General features: G+C 44.7%; 1 protein-coding gene across 1 annotated transcript in view; it reads left to right on the plus strand.

Annotated features, from left to right (window-relative positions):
• The window catches only part of GOLGB1 (golgin B1), a 54,113-nt gene that overhangs the window by 28,289 nt on the left and 6,090 nt on the right, over positions 1-19,734 (plus strand). The window contains exons 18-28 of the mRNA XM_070947250.1: positions 8,127-8,210; positions 10,222-10,295; positions 11,884-12,013; positions 12,192-12,302; positions 14,039-14,093; positions 14,721-14,831; positions 14,916-15,026; positions 16,206-16,316; positions 16,400-16,510; positions 18,610-18,665; positions 19,618-19,687. Of these exons, the coding sequence (XP_070803351.1) occupies positions 8,127-8,210; positions 10,222-10,295; positions 11,884-12,013; positions 12,192-12,302; positions 14,039-14,093; positions 14,721-14,831; positions 14,916-15,026; positions 16,206-16,316; positions 16,400-16,510; positions 18,610-18,665; positions 19,618-19,687 (1,024 nt within the window). The remainder of the gene's footprint in view (positions 1-8,126; positions 8,211-10,221; positions 10,296-11,883; positions 12,014-12,191; positions 12,303-14,038; positions 14,094-14,720; positions 14,832-14,915; positions 15,027-16,205; positions 16,317-16,399; positions 16,511-18,609; positions 18,666-19,617; positions 19,688-19,734) is intronic.

Here is a 19,734-nt window from a genome sequence, read left to right on the forward strand (position 1 = left end):
AACTTTGATTCCCTGGGCAAAAGCCTTGAAAAAAATACAAGCTGAGAAACATTTAAAGCAGGGTTGGGCGTCAAGCTTGGCCCCTTTAAGACCTGTGGACTTCAACTCCCAGAATTCCCCATCTGGGGAATTCTGGGAGTTGAAGTCCACAGGTCTTAAAGGGGCCAAGCACGGGCACCTCCGATCTAAAGGTAAGTCTTTTTTAAAAAAAGGATTTTGGGTGGCCTGAAGCAATGTTGGGAATGAGTTGGCTTTGCTTGGGGGGGGGGGAACAACTTTTTCACCTGTGGGACAGGTAGCACCTGCAGGCAAGCCCTAGACAGGTAAGCACGTTGGCTATGAAGAAGCACATTGTAAGAGGAAGATGCTTTGACGTTCCTTGAGGTGCTTCCTAAATTTATTTTATTTTTGCATCGTGCCTGGTTGAACCATTGCCTCTTGTTTGCTTCTGAACATGTACAGAGTGCACTTCCTATTTATTCAATAAATGCACATGCCATTCCACCTCATTATTTGAGCGACTCTGGTTTCTGCTTCATTCCTATATACAAGACACACGAACACGGGTGAAATGTAAAATGTGTTACTACCGGTTCTGTGGGCATGACTTGGTGTGTGTGGGGGGGTAATGTGACTGGGTGGGCGTGGCCAACTTTTTTTTTTTTTTTAAACTTTTCAAAGCATTTTTTCTAATGCTTTGAAAAGCCTCTGACAATCAGGCAACTCAGCTGGGATTGTCAGAGAGGCTTTTAAAAAAATGCTTTGAAAAGCCTCTCTGCCGATCCGGGATCGTCTCAGCTGGGATCGTCAGAGACTCTTCAAGCCATTTTTTTTACCACCTCTTCGGCCAAGAGGTTGCAGAAAAAAATGCTTTGAAAAGCCTCTGAGGATCCCAGCTGAGCCGCGGGATCATCAGAGGCTTTTTAAAAAACTTAAAAGCATTTTTTCGTCGGAAGAGGTTGTAGAAAAAATGCTTTTAAAAGAAAAAAAAAGCCTCTGATGATCCCGCGGCTCAGCTGAGCATGGTGTGTGTGTGGGGGGGTGGTGGTGGGGGCACAGGGATTTTTGCTACCGGTTCTCCGAACCACCCGCCACCATCGCTACCGGATTGGGTAATCCGTTCCGAACCGGTCCGAACCGGGAGAACTTCACCCCTGCATGAACACCATCAAACACCATCAAAGTGTCCACTTCATGCTTCTAAGCAACTGATCTTGGAAGCCAAACCATTTGCCCCACATCGGAGATCCTCGGGCGGCAGAATGTCTTGCTGTAATGGCAGAGGAATAACGGAAGGGACCTTGGAGGTCTTCTAGTCCAACCTTCCTGTCTTGCTCAGGCAGGAAACCCTACACCACTTCAGATAAATGGCTGTCCAATCTCTTCTTGGAAACCTGGGGATGGAGCACCCAAAGCCTCTGAAAGCAAGCCGTTCCAATGGTTGTCATTATCGGGAAATTTCTCCTTCATTCCAGGTTGCTTCTCTCCTTGATGAGTTTCCACCTGTTCCTTCTGGTGCTTTGGAGAATCTGACCCCCTCATTTATCTGAAATGCGGCAGGCTCTCCTACTTGAATAGAAGTCCCTCAAGACCAGTGGTGAAATCCAATTTTTTTTTACTACTGGTTCTGTGGGCATGGCTTGGGCGTGCCATGTGACTTGATGGGCATGGCAGGGGAAGGATACTGCAAAAGGGCCTGGTAGCTCAACAGACTAAAAGCATTGTGATTAACACCAGCTGTCTGCAATTACTGCAAGTTCGAATCTCACCAGGCTCAAGGTCGACTCAGCCTTCCATCCTTTCTAAGGAGAAATGAGGACCCGGATTGTGGCGGCGATAAGCTGACTTTGTATAAAATATACAAAAGTATGAAGGCTATTGTAAGCTGCCCTAAGTCTCCGGAGGAGGCCGGCATATAAATCAAATTAAAAAAAAAAAAACCATTCCCTCCCCACTCCTGAGGGAAGGATATTGCAAAATCTTCATTCCCACCCCATTCTGGGGCCAGCCAGAGGTGGTATTTGCCGGTTCTCCGAACTACTCAAAATTTCCGCTACCAGTTCTCCAGAACCTGCTGGATTTCACTCTTGCTCAAGACCATGTTTCCAATTTTGGGAACCGGACTCCCCATATGTCAGAAATGGTGTAAGGTTTCCTGCTTGGGCAGAGGGTTGGACTAGATGACCTACAAGGTCCCTTCCAATGGTGTCAGTTCTGAATATTTGGCTTCTTTGCAGCAGACCTTCAGATATTACAACCTTCCTGTCGTGTCACCTCTTTGGGAACGTTTAGCGATTTCCACCTCTCCCCACATGCCTGGCGTGGGCTCAGATTTAGACCCCTGGGCTGGTTGGGCAGAGGAGGGCTGAGTCCCCCCCACCCACTCCCCAAAGCCAGGCCATTGGTCTTCTTCTGCTGAGACGGGCCCAGGAAGAAGCAAAACCTTCCTGCTTTGGTGAACGTCAAACAGGAACTTAAGGTTTGCAAGTGAAACCAAGCTGGGGGAAGGGAGAGGAAGCCGAGCAGAGACGCTGCCAGAGGTGGAACTGAGGCTGTGGGGCAAGGTATGGAGGCTTCAATGCGCAGCGCATGGGGGGGGGGCTGCTGGGCGCTCGTGGGTGGGCTGTGGATGGGGATGTAAAGTCAACCTTGCTTGCTCCAAGGCGCCCGGTGGCCCCGTCCATCTCTGGAGCTGGTGGGATCCGGGGAGGGTTGCTTCGACCTGGCAAGAAGGAGCAGCAATTTGAGCCCTCTTGAGCAGTGGGAAGAGGCAGCCACGGGGGAGCAGATTAACAAAAGTTAACGGAAGGGACCTTGTAGGTCATCTAGTCCAACCCCCTACCCAAGCACCATTTCTGACAGGTGGCAGTCCGGTCTCTTCTCAAAAGCTTCCAGGGATGAAGCTCCCACAACTTCTGAAGGCAATTTCTGTTCCATGGGTTGATTGAATGCAGGGGGCCAAAGGGACTGAGAGGGGCCCCTTCCCTTGGCTCTTGGGCTTCTGATCTCCAGAGGGAGCTTGCTTGTTTCCTTCATTCCTGCCTGCCTGCCTTCCCTTCCTCTTTCTTTCTTTCTTTCTTTCTTTCTTTCTTTCTTTCTTTCTTTCTTTCTTTCTTTCTTTCTTTCTTTCTTTCTTTCTTTCTTTCTTTCTTCCTTCCTTCCTTCTTTCTTTCTTTCTTTCTTTCTTTCTTTCTTTCTTTCTTTCTTTCTTTCTTTCTTCCTTCCTTCCTTCCTTCCTTCCTTCCTTCCTTCCTTCCTTTCTTTCTTTCTTTCTTTTCTTCTTTCTCTCTCTCTGTCTCTCTCTCTTTCTTTCTTTCTCTCTCTCTTTCTTTCCTCTCTCTCTCTCTCTTTCTTTCTTTCCTTCTTTCTCTCTCTCTCTCTTTCTTTCCTTCTCTCTCTCTCTCTCTTTCTTTCTTTCTTTCTTTCTTTCTTTCTTACTCTCTCTCTCTCTCTCTCTCTCTCTCCCTCCCTCCCTCCCTCTCTCTCTCTCTCTTTTCTCTCCCTTTCCCCAGATGTGGAAATCTGTGGTGTGTCTGCAAAGGTGGAGACCCAGCAGCTGCATTGCTGCCCACATTGCCTTGTGCCCACCGATGGCCTTCTGGGCTTCCACAGGGCAGCATCTGGAGCAAAGTGGAGGAACAAAGGACCCCTTTGAGACGGGGAGGCCAGGGGGTGTCTGTGTGTGTCCCAGAAAAGGGACCACCGCAAGGGCTGGGAGAGGGCAGGGAGGGACGTCTGGCGGAAGTCGGGGCCTCTGATTTTTTTTCAGCAGCGTTTCCTGGCTGCATAGTTTTTGCAAATGCTTTCAAATTCTTTAAAAGCTGCAGGAAGTTTCTTGCAGCGCTGTGAGGCTGGCCTTGTGGGCAGTTTATTTTATTTGTTTATTTAATTACTTGTATCCCACTTTTTCAATTTTTTTTTTTACAAAATAACACAAGGCGCGGCAAACAGATCCAACACCCCATCCCAGGGGTGAAATCTAAAATTTGTTACTACCGGTTCTGTGGGTGTGGCTTGGTGGGGGGTAATGTGACTGGGTGGGCGTAACCAACTTTTTTCTTTTTTTATTTTTAAAAGCATTTTTTCTACAACCTCTTTGGCTGATGAGGTTGCAAAAAAAAATGCTTTTAAAAGCCTCTGACGATCAGGCAACTCAGCTGGGATCGTCAGAGGCTTTTAAAAGCATTTTTTTGAGGTTGTAGAAAAAATGCTTTTAAAAGCCTCTGACCATCCCAGCTGAGCTGCGCGATCATCAGAGGCTTTTTAAAAAACTTTTAAAAGCATTTTTTCGGCTGAAGAGGTTGTAGAAAAAATGCTTTTAAAAGTAAAAAAAAAAAAGCCTCTGAAAATCACGCAGCTCAGCTGGGCATGGTGGTGGAGGGCACAGGGATTTTTGCTACCGGTTCTCCGAACCACCCACTGCCATTGCTACCGGATCAGGCGATCCAGTCCAAACTGGGAGCATTTCACCCCTGCCCCTTCCTCTTTCTCTGTCCCCCCCCCCCCGTAACACAATCCTGCGAGGTGGGCTGGGCTGAGACTTGAACTCACAGGTCTCCCACTTTCTGGGTCTCTAGAAGCACCAGGCTCTCTGATGTTGCAGCTCATTATGGGTCCTGAGGTCAACCTTGTCCCCGCTGATTCTTTTCGACCAAAATCTGGGTGGGTGGGCTTAAGTAGAATCCAGAGTGGCATTGCTTGGAGATGATGGTACAAAGACCATCTGAAGGCATCTTGCAGGTGTCTGTGGTGGTGCTGTTGGTGTAGAGGTGAGGGCCAAGGAGACATCTGGATGTGTTCAGAATACAGAATAACAAGAGTTGGAAGGGACCTTGGAGGTCTTCTAGTCCAACCCCCTGCTCAACCAGGAGACCCTGTACCATTTCAGATAGGTGGCTGTCCGGCAGTGGTGAAATTCAATTTTTTTTACTACCGGTTCTGTGGGCGTGGCTTGGTGGGCGTGGTATGGCTTGGTGGGCGTGGCAGAGGAAGGATACTGCAAAATTTCCATTCCCACCCCACTCTCGGGCTTGTAACCCCTTCCTTAAATGGTTGTTCGCTCTGCAACTGTGGTGCAGAGGAGAGATGGAAACTCAGCTAACCATCCTCCAGTCAGCCGGATGCGAGTCAAAAGGAAACGATCGCTCTGTTGCAAGCATTGTGCGGCACATGCAGCTCTTTGGCTGAGATCTCTGTGGGTTCATGCGCCAATTCAGCTTTTTTTCTGTGGTCACGGCCACAAGAAGTGGAAACCGGTGTCCAACCCCCCGCCTCCTCTCCAAGGACAGGTTGTCAGGGGTGGGTGGGTGGGTGGCGCTTTTCAGCAGCCAAAGAAAAGCAATGAGAACTTGAGCAATTTAGAATTATGGAGAAACTTCCTAACAGTGAGAACAATTAATCAGTGGAACTCCTTGCCACCAGACGTTGTGGGTGCTCCATCCCTGGAGGTTTTTAAAGAAGACACTGGACAGCCTCATGTCTGAAATGGTCTAGGGCCTCCTGCTCAAGCAGAGAGTTGGACTAGAAGACCTCCGAGGTCCCTTCCTGCTCTATTCTGATCAATTGATGCATTGAAGTCCTCTTCTTACGACCGTAATCCAATCCATAATTTGTGACGATGGCAAAGCAGGGGGCCCCGGAGGGGGGCACATGACTGTGCCCGATTGCACCATCTTTTTTCTTTTTTCTTTTTTCTTTTTGATGGCCATCCTTAAAGCAAACCTTGTGGTCGTTAAGCGAATCCACTGTTTGTCCTGGGGCATTTTTTTTTTTTTTTTGCCAGATGCCGGGAATAAATGCTCTTTTCCGGCAAACACGTTGGTCCACTATCGTTTTCATGGAAGGGCGTTGCAAAGGGCCATAAAACCTGGGCCTGTGAAATGCAGAGGGGGATAAATGTTGGCATTTCAAATCGGGGTCATAAGTAGCTTTTGTGGGGCTGTCATAAATTTGAATGGTTGCCAAGCAACCGGTCGTAAGTCGAGGACTTACTATCATGCACAGCAGATCATTCCACATTCTCTGTTCCTGAGCAATTTTTAAATCATCCGGGGAAGGAAGAGACCCCTGTCCAAGGAGGGACCTTCTCATGTTTTGGGAATATGATGCGCACTGGCTTCAGCTAGGCAGGGAGTCCTCGATTTACGACCAAAATTGAGCCCCAAATTTCCATTGCTAGGTGAGACAGTCATTAAGCGAGTTTTGCCCCATTTTACGACCTTTTGTGACACAGTTGTTAAGTGAATCTGGCTCCCCCGTGGACTTTGTTCATCAGAAGGTCACAAAAAGGGGATCACGTGACCCCCCTCCCTCCGGGGACACTGCGACCGTCATAAATACGAGTTCAATGGCAAGCGTCTGAATTTTGATCACGGGACCGCGGGGAGGCTGCAATGGCGAAAAATGGTCATAAGTCCCTTGTTTCAGTGCCGTAAGTCACTAAACAAACTGTTGTAAGTCAAGGACTACCTGTTCTGATCATCAGCCATTTTGATGAATGTGTAATGCGTGCTGAAATCCCTCCATTTTGAAAAATCTTGTGCTTAATTTGGATTCCAAAATGAACCAAATGAATTGGATAAAATATTACAAAGTACAGATGAGAAAATGATTACCAAAATTTATAAGTACCTATTAAAATACAAATTAGAAGAGGAGGTTGTCAAAGAGAATATGATAATATGGGCCAAAAATATAGGACATACTATTGAATTGGATAAGTGGGAGAATCTGTGGAAGATAAATTACAAGATGACATTGTCTATACCCTACAAGGAAAACCTTTACAAAATGTTCTACCGATGGCACCTCCCACCGGCGCGCCTAGCCAAGATGTTTCCAAATACATCTCCGATGTGCTGGAAATGTAAATCACAGAAAGGGACATATTATCATCTCTGGTGGCTATGCCGAAGGGCAAAACAATACTGGCAACAAATTAAAACAATGATTGAAGAAATCACGAAACAAAAACTGGAAATGAGGCCGGAAACCTTTTTATTGGGAATAATCACAGCACAATATACCAAAGAAATAAAATATCTGATCATCCATATCCTCACAGCAGCACGTATACTCTTTGCCCAACATTGGAAATCTGAACAGTTACCCACAGAAGACAAAATAATAGCTAAAATCACAGAATGTGCAGAATTGGATAAGCTCACAAAAGAAATACAAGAGAAAGATGATACTGATTACTATTTAGTATGGCAAAGATGGTACAACTGGCTGGAGGCAAAAATAGGAATATAAAGATGATTTTCGAGTACTCAATAGAAATGCATAGAAGTAAATAAGGAGTCAACTATATATGTACATATACAACTAAGTAAATAGGTGACTGTAAATATTGATACAAATAGAAATATGAAAAATAACCCACCGTTGTAACATCTTCTAAGAGTCAGTCATTGGACTGAATTGATGTGTGTTCGTTTTGTATGTTGTTTCAATGTATCTATGTTGGTTTTGTTTTTTTCTTTTTATTATTAATAAAAACTATTAAAAAAAAAGAAAGAAAAATCTTGTGCTTGATTTGGAGTCTTCTTCCTTCCTTCCTTCCTTCCTTCCTTCCTTCCTTCCTTCCTTCCTTCCTTCCTTCCTTCCCCTTCCTTCTTTCCTTCCTTACTCTTCCTTCCTTCCCCTTCCTTCCTTCCTCTCCTTTCCTTTCATCCTTCCTTCCTTCCTCTTCTTTCCTTCCCCTTCCTTCCTTCCTTCCTTCCTTCCTTCCTTCCTTCCTTCCTTCCTTCCTTCCCTCCCTCCCTCTTATTCCCATCTCCTTCCTTCCTTCCTTCCTTCCTTCCTTCCTTCCTTCCTTCCTTCCTTCCTTCCTTCCCTCCCTCCCTCCCTCCCTCCCTCTTATTCCCATCTCCTTCCTTCCTTCCTTCCTTCCTTCCTTCCTTCCTTCCTTCCTTCCTTCCTTCCTTCCTTCCTTCCCTTCCCTTCCCTTCCCTTCCCTTCCCCTTCTCCCTATCTTCTTCCTTCCTTCCTCTCCTTTCCTTTCATCCTTCCTTCCTCTTCTTTCCTTCTCCTTCCTTCCTTCCTTCCTTCCTTCCTTCCTTCCTTCCTTCCTTCCTTCCTTCCTTCCTTCCTTCCTTCCTTTTTTCTTTTCTCTCTTCTCCCAGATGTGGAAAGCTGTGGCGGGCCACAACGTGGCTGCAAAGGTGGAGACCGAAGGAGATGATTGGGACACCGATCCGGATTTTGTGGTAAGTCCTCTGTACCCCCAGGCCGATCGTGGTTCAGGAGCTCCAGACCCATGGGGCTCTGCCTGGCTCCCACAGGGATGGGCACAGCTGCTTCTGAGGCGGCAGAAAGGGTGGTCCTATAAGGGTGCAGTTCAAGGAAGCCAAGATGTTCATCGCGACAGTGCAGGGAAAACTCTTAGGTCATCCCCCCTTCCCCAATAGAGACAAGGGATCGAAAAAACGAGAAACGAGGAGGAACTTTAGAAAAGTTGTTTATTTGTCTATTTGTCTATTTGTCTATTTGTCTATTTGTCTATTTGTTTATTTGTCTATTTGTTTATTTGTCTATTTGTCTATTTGTCTATTTGTCTATTTGTCTATTTGTTTATTTGTCTATTTGTCTATTTATTTGTCTATTTGTCTATTTGTCTATTTGTCTATTTGTCTATTTGTCTATTTGTTTATTTGTCTATTTGTTTATTTGTCTATTTGTCTATTTGTCTATTTGTTTATTTGTCTATTTGTTTATTTGTCTATTTGTCTATTTGTCTATTTGTCTATTTGTCTATTTGTCTATTTGTTTATTTGTCTATTTGTCTATTTATTTGTCTATTTGTCTATTTGTCTATTTGTTTATTTGTCTATTTGTTTATTTGTCTATTTGTCTATTTGTCTATTTGTTTATTTGTCTATTTGTCTATTTGTTTATTTGTCTATTTGTCTATTTATTTGTCTATTTGTCTATTTGTCTATTTGTTTATTTGTCTATTTGTTTATTTGTCTATTTGTCTATTTGTCTATTTGTCTATTTGTCTATTTGTTTATTTGTCTATTTGTCTATTTATTTGTCTATTTGTCTATTTGTCTATTTGTTTATTTGTCTATTTGTCTATTTGTCTATTTGTTTATTTGTCTATTTGTTTATTTGTCTATTTGTCTATTTGTCTATTTGTCTATTTGTCTATTTGTTTATTTGTCTATTTGTCTATTTATTTGTCTATTTGTCTATTTGTCTATTTGTTTATTTGTCTATTTGTCTATTTGTTTATTTGTCTATTTGTCTATTTGTCTATTTGTCTATTTGTCTATTTGTTTATTTGTCTATTTGTTTATTTGTCTATTTGTCTATTTGTCTATTTGTCTATTTGTTTATTTGTCTATTTGTCTATTTATTTGTCTATTTGTCTATTTGTCTATTTGTTTATTTGCTTATCTCCCCCCCACGCCCCATTTTGGGCCTAGTAGGCCTCCCTGCACTTTCCTGGGAGCCAAAATAAGGCGCATGAGGACGCCTGGAAGGGGCGGGGCAGGGAAGGGAAGGGAGGGGCGGGGCCAGCCAGCAATTTAACAACTGGTTCGCCTGAATCGGCCTGAACTGGCTGAATCCCATCACTGATTGTAGCCATGTTATCAGTTCTTCAGTCCCTGGAGATCCCCAAGGCTGCAGGCATAGCCCGTTTCATAAATTTTATTTGTACATTTTTCTTTAACATAAACGAATGCTTAATAAACATTTTATGGTCTGGGTCAATTTACTTATACATAATATCAATAATAGTAACAATATTTACTTGTATATAGTGGTACACCACCAACTTCTAATTACTACCTTTATTGTCTAAAACAAATCCCATGTTTTTAAAAAAATATTCTGTATCTTCTTCATTCTTTAATGTTAGCCTATTCCATTTCTGCACAGTCTAATATTTTTTAAATTATGTTTTCTTCTGCAGGAATTTCCTCATTTTTCCAATACTGTGCAAATACAATTCTTGCTGCCATCAACACATGCAATATTAAATATACAACCCCTTTGTCATGCTTTTCTGGTAGTATACCTAACAGAAATATGTCTGGCTTTAGATCGATATGTAGGCACACACATAACCCATTTTAAAGGACTTCTGGAAGGTTGGTGGAGATGGAGGCAACCTGACCTCATCATCATGGAGATGATGTTCCATGGATGGGCACCAAGACACCTTCTCCTGAGTCTCACCAGGTGTAACTTCTTATTTCCTGTTGTTGACAGAACGACATTTCGGAGAAGGAGCAGAGGTGGGGGGCTAAGACCATCGAAGGCTCTGGCCGTGCAGAACACATCAAGTGAGTGGCTTCTCCATCCCGTCTTCCCTTTCACCTAGACCTCAACTTCTGCTGGGTCAAAAGTAGGCCTGTGACCCTCCCCCAAAACCCTTGGCCCCGGTCCTCGAGGTATGACCATAATGGAGCCCAGAGCCATGTTGAAAGGAGGGCCTTAGTGTCTCACACATGTTGGAAGGAGGGAGGGGAGTTGGACTGAGGCTCTAGTCGGACTTCTTCTCTTGGTGGTTACCATAGCAGTGTCTGCTTCTCTCAGGGAAAGGAAGTGGTGTCCTCACCCAAATGTTGGCCAAGACTTTTGAAGGCCAACTACAGAGAAAGACCGAGCTACTAGTGGGAGCTGGGGCCGAGGAGTCTAAGAACAGTGTTTCTCAATCTTGGTAGTTTGAAGATGGGTGGACTTCAACCCCCAGAATTCCCCAGCCAGCTGAGGAATTCTGGGAGTTGAAGTCCACCCATCTTCAAACTACCAAGATTGAGAAATACTAAGAGGACTAGTGACTTTGTTGACTTTGATCAATGGAGCTCATGTCAACAAATGAAAAGTGTTATTTTGGGGCACAGTTCCCCACCCCAGTCTCTGAATTTGGGGACCAGGAACCATTAGAAGGAGAAAGAAGAACTTCAGAAGTTCTTATTCTCCATCCTGTTCCACATATTTGAAGACTCATAGCTCAGATCCTTGCACAAGACTTTATCCTGCCCTTTCCTGTCCAGAGTCATTGGATAACAATACCCATCTTCCCCAAACAGCATGGAATTTGCAATCCAATCCCGAAGGCACTAAATTGGAGAACCTGGTGGGGTTCCTCCAGGGAGAACAGGCTGTGCTTCAACTTGACCGTGAAGTTCTTCAGCATGAATGGAATCCTGTGACCCACAATTTATGTCGCTTCCTTGTTCTGTTCTCCAAAAACTGAGGAAGTGAGGTCCTTCCTCTTTTCAGAAAACTTTTGTGTATGTATTTATTTGGAGAAAGGCAGAAGTGCTGCTTTTCTTCATCTTAGAGGACATCATAGCCCTCGCATGGTGACCAGAAATTGTGACCATTTCTCTTCTTTCAATATCTCCGCTGAGCTTTCTCCTGACTTATTTTATTTTCTTATTGATTACATTTATACACTGCCCATCTCGCTATCAAGAGGAGATTCCAGGCAGCATACAATCGTATAAAAATGACAATATAAAACATTGTTAAATGTTAAACATTAAAATTAATCAAAGTTAGCTAAAATAGGAATCACAGGGGTCCTTGGTGCTCTCTGAGCTTGGTTGTTTTCTTGTGGCTGTTTCCTGACCCAAATTAAGTAGCACCATCAGTATGAGTGGCAAACACTCCATATTCCTTGGCACTGATGATGTTCCATAGTTGGGTCATGAAATGTCTACAAGAAAACAACTAAGCTCAAAGAGCATCAAGAACCCCACAAGAACCTTCTCAGCTCCTTCTCATCCATTCAATAAATCCCTCTTGGACTGATGATGTTACCTAGTTGCATCACGAACCATCTATGAGCAACCATCTATGAGCACTCACAGTTCTCCTCCTCCTCCTCTCCAAATTTGCTACATATTTGATGTCTCTTTTCAGCATCCACCAGCTCAGAAGCAAGGTATCTGAGGAACATGAAGTTCTCAAGAAGAAGGAGCTGGAGACGGCACCCAAAGCTTCCTATGGCTACGGGGGCAAGTTTGGAACCGAGAAGGACCGTATGGACAAGGTACAATCTTGATGTGGGGCTCTGTTCTTTTTCCCCCCTTCTTTTTTGAAGTTCTCAACTGATCTCCACTTGGTCTTTCGCACAGCTGCTCTTCTGCAAGGCAGCTTGACCTTCTGGAGAACTTAATCCAAATAACAAGCGTGCCAGGAGATAACCCTGGTTTTTCTTGGTTCTCCAGAGTGCCCTGGGCCACGAATATGTTGCCGAGATCGGCATGCACTCTTCCCAGACGGACGCAGCCAAGGGATTCGGTGGAAAGTACGGCATTCAGAAGGACCGAGCAGATAAGGTTGGAGCTGTTTGATTACCGTTCTGCCTACTATTTTGGTTATAATACTTATTGTAGCGTGAAAGAGAAGTGATGAGGTTGGATGGTTTAACTTCTTTAAATCCATTTGACTCAATGGAATTTTGCAGTCAATGTTCTTTGGTGTTGCAGTCAGAAACGGGGCTGTGAAGTTTCCGAAAGATGCCCTAATTAATTCATGAGCCACGAGCCAATTAGGAGCACCATTTTGGCAATATTCGGATGCAGTTAGAACTAATCCCACATAGATTTACGTTCCCCCATGACCCCGTCTCTCCCCTCCTCCCTGGCCATGTCATAAATCACATTCTCCAATTAACCACTTTGGCTGGCTGTGAAACCTAACACCCTCCTTCTGATTGCGGTAAAAAGGCATCTGTGGAATGTAGTTTCAGTGAGAGAAGTCAATCAGCTCCATCAGTTCTCCCTCCCTCCTGCTCATGGCAACTTGAAAGCTTTGCAAGTTGACAGGAAGTTAGAGGTCAGCCCTTCAGTGTAGCTCAGTCAAGAAGCACCACCATGGGTGCCAACACTATTGTAAACTTATAGTAACAGAATCTTGCAAGTCTGAAAGTACTATACATCTTTTCCCCACTCCTTTATGGTGGAAGATACTAGGGAGGGTCTCTTCTATTCCTTCTGTGGGCTCAGATTCCCCCCTCCTCCTCCTCACAAACACCACTCCCTTCTAGCACTGATGATATTTTTAGTTACATCATGAAACGTCTGGAAGAAAGCCACAAAGAAAACCCCACAGTTGTCTTCCTCCTTCTCCTCCTCCTCCTCCTCCTCCTCCTCCTCCTCCTCCTCCTCCTCCTCCTCCTTTCCACAAATCCCACTCCCTTCTAGCACTGATGATGTTCCCTAGTTGGGTCATGAAAGGTCTCCAGGAAAACAACTAAGCTAAGAGAGCACCAAGGACCCTACAATTTTCTTCTTCTTCTTCTTCTTCTTCTTCTTCTTCTTCTTCTTCTTCTTCTTCTTCTTCTTCTTCTTCTTCTTCTTCTTCTTCTTCTTCTTCTTCTTCTTCTTCTTCTTCTTCTTCTTCTTCTTCTTCTTCTTCTTCTTCTCCTCCTCCTCCTCCTCCTCCTCCTCCTCCTGACATTAGGTGACTCCCAATAGCCCAAATAATTGAATGTAACTTTATTTCTTTTCCAGCCCCCTTCCTACCCTCCCTCCCCATTTTATTTTCTTCCCACTCAACATTATTATTATTTTTTTAAATTTGATTTATATGCCGCCCTTCTCCGGAGACTCAGGGAGGCTTACAGTGCATTAAGCAATAGCCTTCATTCTTTTGTATATTTATACAAAGTCAGCTTATTGCCTCCACAAACTGGGTCCTCATTTCACCTACCTTAGAAAGGATGGAAGGCTGAGTCAACCTTGAGCCTTGGCGAGATTCGAACCTGCAGTAATTGCAGGCAGCTGGTCTTAATAACCAGCTTAATAACAGGGTGCCTTAGACCACTGTACTACCAAGGCTCTTGTATTTATTTATTAATCAAATTTATACCCTGCCCATCTCACTAAGGGACTCTGGCTAGTTTACAATACAAAAAACAACAAATACATTGAGGGCAAGCTACTGTTCGGTTGATTATTTTGACCCATCAGGTTATTGTCGATTCCAAGTGATCAATACAATTATTGGATATAATTATTCTGGGGGGGGGGGCGATATCTGTATAATGTCTCTCGCTTTCCCTTCCCTGCAGTCTGCACTTGGGTTTGACTACAAGGGAGAGGTAGAAATACACACCTCCCAAAAAGGTAAGTTATGAGACAACCCACCCCCCAGGTTTCTGGGCATTCCCCCCTCCCACCCCCAGATGCTTTCTCCAGTTCCCACAGCACATTCCCCAGTAAAAGGGCCCAAGGATACCCATTCACTTTCACTGATGCACCAATCTCTTCCCAGGGGTGAGGCACCCCAGATTCCTATTCTGGTGCTCAGTCTCCTTGGACCTTGAGAATGAAATGAGTGGGTTTTTAAAATGCCAACTTTTCAGACCACCCCAAAGATGCTTTTTCAAAAGTCAACTGAACTTCCTGTTTTTTTCTTAAAGAGGTGTCACTTCTCATCCAAGAAGCTTCTTCCATTCTGACTGAATGGTGGGGAATGGAAGGATTTATATTCCTTGCAGTCGTCTGGTCATTAGTATTCTCTCTGAGAATACTCCTTCCATTTCCCCACACCACCACCATTCAGTCGGAACAGAAGAAACTTCTTGGATTTCTCAGTGAAACATCTTCAAATAAAAACAAGAAGGTCCAGGTGCCTCTTGAAGAAAAGCACCTTCGGGACAACCCATGACCTGGTTGACTGAGGATCTCCGTAGATTTTCAGACCATCCATGGGATTGACCTTCTGAAGAAAGTTGTGTTCTCCCGCTTCAGACTATGCCGTTGGATTTGGTGGGAAGTATGGCGTGCAGAAGGACCGCCAAGACAAGTCTGCCTTGGGATGGGCCCACAAGGAAGAAGTCAAGCCCCATGAATCTCAGACAGGTTTGGAAGCTGCAAGTCAACCTTGGTTCATCTCAATTAAATCTCTCATGGCTTTCTGAAAAACATTGTGTTCTCCCATTCCAGACCATGCCGTTGGATTTGGTGGGAAGTATGGTGTGCAGAAGGACCGCCAAGACAAGTCTGCCTTGGGATGGGCCCACAAGGAAGAAGTCAAGCCCCATGAATCTCAAACAGGTCTGTAGAAAAGACGGATGGGTTGAAGCTGTGGCCGGATGGTCCTTTAGTTTGGCTGACCCATACCCAATATGTACACGGGGTTGCTTTTCTTCCCCATTAGTCTGCTACATGAGGAGCTCCTCAGATCATGAACATGAACTCTAGAATTGGCTCAGGATAGGAACAGAAATTTAAGGATCCCAGACAGATGGCTGTCCAACCTCCACTTGGAAGCTCCCAGAGAAAGAAGTCCATCTGTCTTTGGAACTTGGACTGGGAGCGGCAAGTCCATTTCCCCCCTATCAAAATGGGGAGATAGCTTTGGTTGAGAGCTAACGATCAGCCCAAGTCACAAAGAAAGACTTAGAAAACTTTAGAACCTACTCACCTTGCAATATATTGGCTCCAAGAGAAGAGAATATTTGTAGTTCAGGATTGAACTGTGGAGTCCTTGGTGGTCCCTGAGCTTGGTGGGTTCCTTGCAAACGTTTCATGACCCAACTAGGTAACATCATCAGGACTATCCTCTTCATTATCATTGATGGTGTTGCTTAGTTGGGTCATGAAATGTCTGCAAGTAAAACAACCAAGCTTAGAGACCACCAAGGACTCCTCCTCCTCCTCCTCCTTCTCTCCTTCATTCCTTTTCTTTCCTTTTTCCTTTTCCTCTTCTCCTTCTCATCCTCCTCCTGCACTCCTCAAACCCCTTTCCTTCTAACACTGATGAAATTACTTAGTTGGGTCATGAAATGTCTGCAAGAATTCAAACCGGTTCAGAGAGCACTATGGACCACACCCTCCTCCTCCTGCTCCTCCTCCCCCTCCCCCTTCTCTCTGCAAACTCACCCCCTTCTAGCATTGATGATGTTACCTAGTTGGGTCATGAAAGATCTGCAAGAATACAACCAAGATCAGAGAGCACCATGGACCTCATAACATACTGACTATGGGCACGCAGCCAGCTCAATTGAAGATTTAGTGGCTGCACTCACACAGGTTAAGCTTTGCATTTGTGAGTGGCTTATTAGGTTGTGCCAAGTCAGGCAGTCTGTTGACTTTGTGATTCTATCTATCCATCAAAAATGTCTGATTTGTTTTGTGTTCTCTCTCTGGGAGTTGCAAGTCCATTTGTTTCTTCTCAAACAACCTCTCGTGTCTCTTTGTCTTTCTGAAAAATGTTGCGTCTTCTCATTCCAGATCATGCCGTTGGATTTGGTGGGAAGTATGGCGTGCAGAAGGACCGCCAAGACAAGTCTGCTTTGGGATGGGCCCACAAGGAAGAAGTCAAGCCCCATGAATCCCAGACAGGTCTGGAAGCTGCAAGTCAACCTTGGTTCATCTTAATTAGCCTCTCATAGCTTTCTGAAGGAACTCATGTTCTTTTATTGCAGACCATGCCGTTGGATTTGGTGGGAAGTATGGCGTGCAGAAGGACCGCCAAGACAAGTCTGCTTTGGGATGGGCCCACAAGGAGGAAGTCAAGCCCCATGAATCCCAGACAGGTTTGTGGAAGGAGATAGGGCTGGGCAATCTCTTAGAAGAGCATACATATACAACATAGAGACCATGTTCTGAAATCTTTTAGCTAAGACAAGATTCAGTTCTTCTTTCGCAAGTTCAAGCTTCCAGGTTCTTCTCAAGAACTTTGAAGCTCCAAAACCTGAAAGAGTGGTTGTATTTCTGCCATACAGGGGACAATCAAGGGTAACAGTTTTATGACACCCTTTATTATTTTCAAAGGTCCTGTTGTTCTCCTAGTTTCTCAGCTGTGTATAGTTGAGGCCAACCTATTCTCCAAAGCACCTGAGGGCAGGACAAGAAGCAACAGGTGGAAACTAACCAAGGAGAGAAGCAACCTAGAACTAAGGAGAAACTTCCTGACAGTGAGAACAATTAACCAGTGGAACAGCTTGCCTTCAGCAGTTGTGGGTGCTCCATCACTGGAGGTTTCCAAAAATAGATTGGACCATCATTTGACCAGGATGGTATAGGGTTTCCTGTTTAAGCAGAGGGTTGAACTAGACTTCCAAGGTTTTTTTTCCAACTCTGTTATTCTGCTACATCTACTACTACTTGCATCTACTACAAAGAGGCAGGTGGCACCCGCAGAACTCCACCAGAACCCCAATTCTAGCCACCTTAGTTGTGTCTCTGCCTTTCTGAAATCTGCTGTATCTGTACAGCTAGTTCAGGCAGGACAGTGGTGGTACAGAAAGACTCAAACACCCTCAATCTAACCTGAGTTGGATACCTAAGGAGAAGTTCAAACCAGTGGTGAAATCTAAAATTTGTTACTACCGGTTCTTTGGGCGTGGCTTGGTGGTGGTGGGGTAATATGACTGGATGGGCGTGGCCAATTTTTTTTTTTACATTTAAAACCATTTTTTCTACAATCTCTTCGGCGAATCCAAGCTGAGATTGTCAGAGGCATTTAAAAGAAAAAAAGCCTCTGCCGAACAGGCAACTCAGCTGGGATCGTCAGAGCCTTTTGAAAGCATTTTTTCTACAATCTCTGAAGAGGTTGTAGAAAAAATGCTTTTAAAAACCTTTGAGGATCCCAGCTGAGCCGCGCGATCATCAAAGGCTTTTTCTTTTACTTTTAAAAGCATTTTTTCGGCCAAAGAGGTGGTTCTCTGAACCACCTGCCTCCATTGCTACTGGATCAGGAGATCTGGTCCGAACCGGGAGCATTTCACCCCTGGTTCAAACCCATGAGTCCTAGGTGGGATTAGAGAAGGAGATGGGATGTATTATGAAGTCTCCAGTCGAATTTTAATTGTGCGAAGTGGTCTTGGTGTGTCGACATGCATCATAGGGTTGTATTTCTTAGGTGGTCACTAGTGTTTAAACCAGGGGGTCAGCAACCTGCTGCTCTGGAGCCACATGTGGCTCTTTCACCCCTCTGCTGCGGCTCCCTGTCACTCAAAATATCACTCACAGCTGCCAATGTGTGACACTTACATGCGATTTATTGAGCTTTTCAACCCCCGGTAGGGCTACCATGGATAAATCCAAGAAAAGAAAAGTTTCAGAAGAAAACAGAAGGTTTAATTCAACTACATAGGCTAGTTTTGTGGCCACTCGAGAAATCATCAGGCACGGGAAGGGTTTTGTGGCTCCCGGAGTTTTCTTTTCTGTGGGAAACGGCTCCAAATGGCTCTTTGGGTGTTTAAGGTTGCAGACCCCTGGTTTAAAGCATCAGCTTCATCATAGGACCCAGGGTCAACTCTTTCAAGGTTCTCCATTGTCTAGGTCATGTTGCCCCAAAGCAGCTTTTTCCAAAAGGCAACTGGACTTCCTTGGTTTTTTCATTGAAACTGTTTCCCTTCTCACCCAAGCAGCCTCTTCAATTCTCCTTCGTTCTGAAGAACCAAAGAAGTTTCTTAGATGAAAAGCGAAACATTTTCAAGTAAAAAAAAACCCCAAGGAAGTCCAGTTGCCTATTGGAAAAAGGACCTTTGGGATAACTCTTTCAATGCAGCATCAAGCCTTTTAGGACAGCTGCACAGATAACTGAGAAGGAAGGATCTTAAGCTTGGATTCCTGAGGTCAATTCATGCTTCTACCTTCCATAAAAAGTTGGCTGTTTTCTCTATTGCAGACCATTCTCAAGGCTTTGGAGGCCGTTATGGGGTGCAGAAAGACAGAGTGGACAAGGTAAATGGAGGTTGAACCTGGGGGTGGGCTCAACTGGGTCTTGATGGTTGGGAGAAGATGCTGAGGAGGACATTAACCCACTCAAATTCTCTACCACGAATGCTTCTCATTCTGGCCCCACTGCTTGATTTTATTCTCCTGATATCAAGGCTTCAGGAGAAGCTTCTCCAATCTTTTTCCCTGCAGATATGTTGGACTACAACTCTCATTCATTAGAGCCAGGGTGTCCATAACTTCCTTCTATCCTTTGGTGGTGGACTTATGCTACCCTGGAGATACACAGGGTATCGAGATGTTGTCCACTTCTGCATGATGGAAGCCCCACTGCTTATTGTATGTCTGTCTTGTCTGGGGTCCATGTAAAATATGAGGGGGGGGGAATCTGTGGGTCTGTGATTGAGCTCCATGTTGGCTTTTCTGGACCCTCTGTAACTAACATGGTTGTTCCATTCTTAAAGCGGTGCCATTAAGCTGCATTGTAGCCATTTCCAACCTGACCTAAAAGGAAAAAAAATCTTCAGGTTTTTCAGGGAGAGGATAAATCAAGAATGGGTGTAATAAACCTAGATTAGTTTGTCTACCTGAACAACTTGAAGATACGTGGACTTCAACTTCAGTGCTAGAAGTGAGTGGGGAAAACACTGATGATGTTCCATAGATGGGTCATGAAATGTCTTCAAGACAACAACCAAGCTCAGAGAGCATCAAGGGTCCCACAGTCCTCCTCCTCCTCCTCCTCCTCCTCCTCCTCCTCCTCCTCCTCCTCCTCCTCCTCCTCCTCCTCCTCCTCCTCCTCCTCCTCCTCCTCCTCCTCCTCTGCCTTCCTTCTAGCATGGATGATGTTACTGAGTTGGGTCATGAAACGTCTGCAAGAAAACCACCAAGCCCAGACAGCACCCACCCTGGGCTACAAACATTGTCTTTTATCTGTTTCCCTTGACTTCTCTTGCAGAGTGCTGCTGGTTTTGGTGAAATGGAAGCTCCCGTTTCTTCATATCAGAAGACAAAACCTGTAGAAGCTGGTAAGTTGATCCATGGGCACCTGGGAAGAAGGGAAAGATCTCACAGA

Source organism: Pituophis catenifer, unplaced genomic scaffold, assembly GCF_029215685.1.
Source record: "Pituophis catenifer annectens isolate HBS135680 unplaced genomic scaffold, rPitCat1.0.hap2 SCAF_7, whole genome shotgun sequence".
Classification (NCBI taxonomy): Eukaryota; Metazoa; Chordata; class Lepidosauria; order Squamata; family Colubridae; genus Pituophis; species Pituophis catenifer.